Source organism: Notolabrus celidotus, chromosome 18 (genome assembly GCF_009762535.1).
Source record: "Notolabrus celidotus isolate fNotCel1 chromosome 18, fNotCel1.pri, whole genome shotgun sequence".
NCBI classification, from domain to species: domain Eukaryota; kingdom Metazoa; phylum Chordata; class Actinopteri; order Labriformes; family Labridae; genus Notolabrus; species Notolabrus celidotus.
In genome coordinates, this window is record NC_048289.1 from 1,853,048 (window position 1) to 1,860,780 (window position 7,733).

General features: G+C 41.1%; 1 protein-coding gene across 1 annotated transcript in view; it reads left to right on the forward strand.

Moving 5' to 3' along the window:
- LOC117830607 (5'(3')-deoxyribonucleotidase, mitochondrial-like) overlaps positions 1-1,859 on the forward strand; it is an 11,659-nt gene extending 9,800 nt beyond the window's left edge. Inside the window, exon 5 of the mRNA XM_034708821.1 lies at positions 630-1,859. Within this exon, the coding sequence (XP_034564712.1) occupies positions 630-769 (140 nt within the window). The 3' untranslated portion in view covers positions 770-1,859. The remainder of the gene's footprint in view (positions 1-629) is intronic.
- The last annotated feature ends 5,874 nt before the right edge of the window (positions 1,860-7,733 follow it).

Below are 7,733 nucleotides of genomic sequence, written 5' to 3' on the forward strand. Positions count from 1 at the left end.
CCGACCTTTGTGTTTATTAAGACAGCCTACAACTAGCATGCCTCCCTCCTAAGCTCCTTGTTAGCACACATGTGTGCAGGTAATGAAAAACGGAGGAGGGATTCAGTATTATTTTATACAGTCTATGGGCTGAACAAGCTCCGAGCTCTGACTCCGTGACAGACCGGATATTGTTGTTACGTAACAAAAACACTGAAGTCTGAAACGGCTCGTTTCACACACATTTACAGAAAGGTGGAGAAATCAAAACAGGGGCAGAATGGATTTTTTTCATTCTTGGGGGGTTTGTAGACATGCCAGGGAAACATATTTCAGGTAGAGAACCATTAAAAAGTCAATTTTGCATGATATGTCACCTTTAAACACATAGTCGGCAGCAGAGTCCTGATGTTACTCATAGCAGTTGGAAGCCTTTTTTGTCCACATGGGGGGCGGGGCAACAAGTGTGTGATGTCATCAGAACATTATGAATTGTATTTATGATGCAGTAGTTCTTATCAAAGTTTTTTCTATGGTTCATGATTAGATCAAGTTTTCTGCAGTGACAGTGTTGATGATGAGATACTGAATGTTAGTGTAGCTCCACAGCTGATGAAGATAACCCGTGTTGTGCCTTGTGTCCTGATTAGGAGTGGAGCCCAAACCAACATGGGAACACATACTGTTCACCGCCTGCCACAACAAGCACCTCTCCCCCGACCCCTCACAGAGGAGACTCCAGTCCTGGCATGACGACTGGAGGTCCATCCTGAACAGCAAACGGAAGTGAGGAGCCCTCTCAGCCACCTGAGGGTGTCGAGGCTCAGAGGGAGAGTCATCCATCTAACACCAGAGTTCATTTCCAGGGAGAAGGAGAGAAACATCAACATTAAGGTTTTAGAGAGAGAGAGAGAGAGAGAGGGATGTTTTACTCAAAACAGGGACAACATGACTTCAGGTGACTCAGCAGCTCACCTGCAGGCTGATGTGTGTCTGAATGTCTTAAAGAGTCATGTGACATTTCATATCTGATCCAGTGGACTCTGTATGTTTGTGGTCTTGTTTACAAAAGACACGTTGGACAGTATTATATCGCATTAGTTAGTGAAATGTAACAACAGCATGACACTCCACATCACACTGAAGTTTACAGAAATGATCTCCTGGACTCTGGAGGTCCACCTGCACATCATCACTGTGACTGTAAACTCATATCTGTACTGTTAGATAGACTCCATACGAGTGTTCGTGTCACTGAAGCCACTGATTCGTGAATGAAAACGTGCATGTGATAGTTTCAACTCAAGGTTTTAAAGGACTTATACGATGACGAGGGTGCGAGCAGGCACACTTCTTCCACTTCTCCTCTTCTGAAATAAGCTGAAGTCAAAGTAATAAAGCTTCAGCTGCGTTTCCGTTAAGAGGTACTGATACGGTACGCAGGTTTTGGTGCTCTCACTGTCATAACTTTGGAAAGGTAAGATCCATACCATCCTACTTTTCTGTCACCTTCTGCTGGGTCTGAATCTGACCCCACATGTGGAGCTAAACACTCTGCAGTCTGTTGATTGAGACAGAGGAAGGGAGGAGAGGTTATACTGGATTATATCTCTCCTCATCTGATGTAATCTGATCAGTAAAACTGTATGAATCCTTATTTTTGTATGTTTTTATTCTTTACAGGGGATGTTTTCAGGTGTAATGCAGGGTCGGTCATGTCAGGGAACACTGTCTCATAAAGGGAGATCTTACCTGACAGAATGTTTCACAGCAGGCTCAAATACAACAATATGCAAAGTTCTTCTTTTACCAGATAACTGTCTGAACTTCAAAATAAAAGCATGCTGTGAAAACAAGGAGAGTCCCTCCACAGAAACACATCAGGCCTTTTATTTTGAAAAGCTCTCCTGCTTTACTTTTCATGTTTTTAACATCCACTACCAGTCAAAGGTTTGGAAACACCTTCTTATTCAATGATTGTTACAACACTGTAGATTAATAATGAAGACATCCACACTATGAAAGAACATATATGGAATTATTGAATGAACAAAAAAGTGTTAAACAAAGCAGAATCTCTTTTATATTTTAGATTCTGTAAAGTAGCCCTCTTTTTCCTTGATGACAGCTTTGCACACTCTTGGTATTCTCTCAGTCTGCTTCATGAAGTGGTCTCCTGGAATCAATCAATCAAGCTTTATTTATATATCACCTTTCATACAAATCAAATTTAATTCAAAGAGCTTTACAGCGATTGAAAGCAAGAAAGAAGCAGAAATAAAATAATGGCAAGAAATATTAAAGGGGACATATCACGCTTTTTTCATCAATATATATTGGTCTAAGAGGTCCCCAAAACATGTCTTTAAAGTTTATGCTCCAAAAAAACACTTTGAAATCAAATTTTGGCATGCCTGAAAAACCCTCTTCTTCATTCCTCCTCAGAACACTCTGTTTTCCCTCTGACCACGCCCCCTCAGGAAGTGGATGTGCCTCGGCTCTCCAGCACGTTGATCTAATGTTTACATGTTGGCTGAATATACACGGCTGCTCAGAGATCACGTTACTTCGACCCTCTGAATCTGATACTGACGGAGAGGCGCCTGTAGCAGGACCTTTCTGAAGGATTGGTCACAGATTTAGTGTTTCTTGTTGTTTTATTTATCAGTATGTAGACGTGTGTCTTGGTACACAGCTACGAACATGTAGCTATGTGGCTATGCTAACTAGCGCTAGCACTTATCCATGATAAATAAAAATCATCCACTAGATCTTCAAATCTGCAGACGTGGGGAGTAAAACCGACCTTTGTGTTTATTAAGACAGCCTACAACTAGCATGCCTCCCTCCTAAGCTCCTTGTTAGCACACATTTGTGCAGGTAATTAAAAACAGAGGAGGGATTCAGTATTATTTTATACAGTCTATGGGCTGAACAAGCTCCGAGCTCTGACTCCGTGACAGACCGGATATTGTTGTGACGTAACAAAAACACTGAAGTCTGAAACGGCTGGTTTCACACACATTTACAGAAAGGTGGAGAAATCAGAACAGGGGCAGAATGGATTCTTTTCATTCTCGGGGGGTTTGTAGACATGCCAGGGAAACATATTTCAGGTAAAGAACCATTAAAAAGTCAATTTTGCATGATATGTCACCTTTAAAAACAAAGATGGATTTTAAAATAGAGACTAATGCACACCAACAACAATAAAATATGTGTAATTAAAATAAGTTAAAGCATCAAATTAATATTAAGAATGTTTACAGTTAAAATATCTTGATTTAAATGTTGCTTTATTATTGTATTAATTTGAATTGTTTATTATATTTTATTTTTATTTATCTACTTAGTTTTATTGACATTTTTAGCCTTAATTGTATTTTCAACTCTTATTCTTGCCATTTTTAATTTATTTAACAGTAAAAAGTAAGAACAATTTTAAAACCCTACATAAAAGCCAGACTGAATTAATAGATTTTTTAGTTTACCTTTAAAAGTCTCAATATCTCCATCATCTGACCTCAGATCCTCCGGCAGGCTGTTCCATAGTTTAGGAGCGTCGTGTCTGAAAGCAGCGTCACCAAATGTGAATGGTTTCTAATGAACATGAGCCTTGTCAAGAGTTCATTTGTAGAATGACTTGCCTTCTTAATGTGTTTGAGACCATCAGTTGTGTTGTTCAGAGGTAGGGTTAGTACACAATGGATAGTCCTATTTGACTACTGTTGTAATCCAGATTATGGTAAAACCAGATTATTTCATAGTTTTGATGTCTTCAGTATTAATCTACAATGTTGAAAATAATTAACATAAATAAAAACCATTGAATGAGAAGGTGTGTCCAAACTTCTGACTGGTAGTGTACAAGTAGCTGATATAAAGACAATACAGACCCCAGTGTTCATGGTTCTGTGTTTTTGGCCATGATCAGGGTTTACTGTATCAAACCAGACTGAACTGAACCGGATTGCCTGGTGGAAGCGTACCATGAATGACCATGCATGTGTTTTTGGATTTGATTGGATGAATAGAAAAGACTTACAAGTAAAAAAGATCAGAAGCTAAATCAATGGATTCCATCATCAAGCTCTGTGTAACACGGCTAGCAGTGAGCTATCAACCCAAGACAGCAAGTAGCATCAGAGAGCTTTGAGACAGTGTACAGTGCCTTGCAGAAGTATTCACCCCCCTTGAACTTTTACACATTTTGTCACGTTACAAGCTCAAAACCTAAATTTATTTCATTGGTATTTTATGTGATAGACCAACACAAAGTAGAGCAGAATTGTGTAGAAGGAAAATGATACGTGAAGTTAACAAGTTTTTACAAATAAAAATCTGAAAAGTGTGGCGTGCAGAAGTAGTGTTTTTCAGTGTTTCAGTGTCAGTGTTTTTCATACGTCACAACGATATCCGGTCTGTAACAGGAAGTCAGAGCTCGGAGCTTGTTCAGCCCATAGACTGTATAAAATACAACTCAACCCCTCCTCTGTTTTTCATTACCTGCACACATGTGTGCTAACAAGGAGCTTAGGAGGGAGGCATGCTAGTTGTAGGCTGTCTTAATAAACACAAAGGTCGGTTTTACTCCCCACGTCTGCAGATTTGAAGATCTAGTGGATGATTTTTATTTTTCATGGAAAAGTGCTAGCGCTAGTTAGCATAGCCACATGGCTACATGTTTGTAGCTGTGTACCAAAACACACGTCGACATGCTGACAAATAAAACAACAAGAAACACTAAATCTGTGACCAGTCCTTCAGAAAGGTCCTGCTGCAGGCGCCTCTCCGTCAGGATCAGATTCTGGATCAGATTCAGAGGGTTGAAGTAACGCGGGTCTGTGAGCAGCCGTGTATATTCAGCCAACATGTAAACATTAGATCAAGGTGCTGGAGAGCAGAGGCACATCCACTTCCTGAGGGGGTGTGGTCAGAGAGAAAACAGAGTGTTCTGAGCAGGGCTGAAGAAGAGGGTTCTTCAGGCAGGCCAAAATCTGATTTCAAAGTGTTTTTTTTTTTTGAGCATAAACTTTAAAGACATGTTTTGGGGACCTCTTAGACCAATATATATTGATGAAAAAGAGCGTAATATGTCACCTTTAAAGAACATCTTTGGTCTTTGTCTTTATTAACAAGTCCACTTTAATTGACAGACATTTTTTTTACAGTTACGAATGTTTCATTTTCTTAAAGATTCCAGAGGGAAAAGGGAAAGTTTGAACTGTACTGTTGGCGACTGGAATCTGTGAATCATCTTTATAAGAAGTGCAGTGTCTGCTGGTTGACTGGTCATGAACACCTTTCAGGGGACTCACCTTGATAAGATCAGACAGATGATGAGCATAGGAACAGATGAGGAGAGAAAAGACAGCTCTGCCTGACTTCATGATTTCATCTCAGAGAGGGGCCAGCTAATGTTTGCTTTCAACAACACGCTGACATTTCATGTTTTTAATAGCAGCACTAAAGTAAACACCAAAGCCAAACGTCTCTAACCCCTGAATTAGAAAAGGTACTTGAAGGAGCCATATGTATTAATGACTTGTTTCACCACTAGATGGTGGTGTTTTTCTTTGTCTGAATGCCTGGCTACTGATCACCCAGATCCAGATTTTGTAGTCCCTTTTTTGCTATCCCAGATAAAAGTGATCTTGTAGATTTTGTCCTGGTTTTTCAAAGTATTTTCAGATAGGATCATTCTGATCCAGACACAACATGATCAGGATTACAGAATCTAGATTTGCAGTCTTTGAATAGGCCAGCATCTGTTGGTCAGAGTAATACACTTCATTAACATGGTATGTATATTAAATGTCTCATTGTGATAAAAAAACAAATAAAGTCAAACAAAATACCTTTTTTTCAGCATACGAATGCTTTCATTGATCAAAAGAAAAATAATGGCTCACTATAACTTCTGGCATTGAGCGTCCAGCTGCTTCCTCTGGTTGCAGTGCTGCCAGTGGTCGGTCAGGGTCATCTACATGGGGCTGTGAATGATCACCCCTCCATCACATTCAGGAGCCTTGTGTTCTTCAGTGATATCATGAGGCACGATGCAGGCCAGAGTTATGTTGCACGCTCACTGTGGGTCTACTACACGTAGGTAGTTCAGGCATGCAAAGCACCTTTTCAAAACCCCCATTCAATCTTTCAACTGTGCTCCTAGTTCTTCCATGAGCGCAGTTCAATCTCTCCTCTGCATCATTGTTCACAAACACAAAAGGTGTCATATGCAATGGCAAGAGTGGGCATGTGCTGTCACCCAGTGTGATGCCATCTGGGGTATTTTATTGGAATTGTCTAAAAATATGGCTCTCCCTCAAGATCCTTGCATCATGGACCGATCCTGGCCATTTCACAACAGTTAGTGATGACGAGGTTTGCATTTACCACAAGTTGCACATTGATGCTGTGTCGTCCTTTCCTGTTCCCAAACTCTCATTTCCTCTCACGGGCTGCTTGGATAATAATAATAATAATAATAATAATAATAATAATAATAATAATAATAATAATAATAATTGATATTTATATAGTGCCTTTCAAGAAACCCAAGGTCACTTCACTGGGTCAGGTAGGGGGTCTGGGGGGTAGGTGGGGATATCTAATGGGGAAAGGCCTTGAGGAAAAGGTGCGTTTTGATTGCTTTCTTAAAACTGTCCAGAGTTGGGGCGCTGGGTCCCATGAGTCCATTATCACCACTCCCTCTCTCTCTTATTCTCCTCTATCCCTCTTTCCAGACCCAACTCGGTCTCAGCAGATGTGTGTCTATGAGTCTGGTTCTGCTCGAGGTTTCTGCCTGTTAAAGGAAGTTTGTCCTCTCCGCTGTAACTAGCTAAATACTGTGAGGTGCAATGCTCATGGTGGATTAAGGTGGGGTCAGACTGAGTCTTATCCTGTCTTGGTGTTGGGTCTCTGTTCAATCAATCAATCAATCAATCTTTATTTGTATAGCGCCAAATCACAACAAACGTTATCTCAAGACGCTTTTACAAACATAGGAGGTCTAGACCACTCTTTGTCAAATTATGAACAGAGACCCAACACCAAGACAGGGTAAGACTCAGTCTGACCCCACCTTAATCCACCATGAGCATTGCACCTCCCAGTATTTAGCTAGTTACAGTGGAGAGGAAAAACTCCCTTTAACAGGCAGAAACCTCAGGCAGAACCAGACTCATGTTAGACACACATCATGCCTCGACCGAGTTGGGTCTGGAAAGACAGATAGAGGGGAGTAAGAGATATCAGCTGGAGTCTGGAACGTCCACAGCAGGAGGACGTCTACGGCAGCTCAGAGGAACCTACGAGACAAGGGAGCTCAGGGACTCCAGAAAGGTCTATGGTTAGTAACTTTAATGGGACAGGCAGAGTTAAAGTAAGTGATGAGGGGGTTGGGGGGAAGGGGGTGAGCTAGGATCCCAGTGTGTCAGTGTGCCAGTTCCCCCGGCAGTCTGAGCCTATAGCAGCATGACAAAAGCTGGTCCAAGCCTGATCCAGCTCTAACTATAAGCTTTATCAAAAAGGAAAGTTTTAAGTCTACTCTTAAAAGTGGAGAGGGTGTCTGCCTCCCGGACCCTGACTGGTAGATGATTCCAAAGGAGAGGGGCCTGATAACTGAAGGTTCTACCTCCCATACTACTTTTAGAGATTTTAGGTACGACCAGCAGGCCTGCATGTTGGGAGCGTAGAGTTCTAGAGGGGTAATAGGGCACTATGAGCTCTTTAAGATACGAGGGTGCCTGATT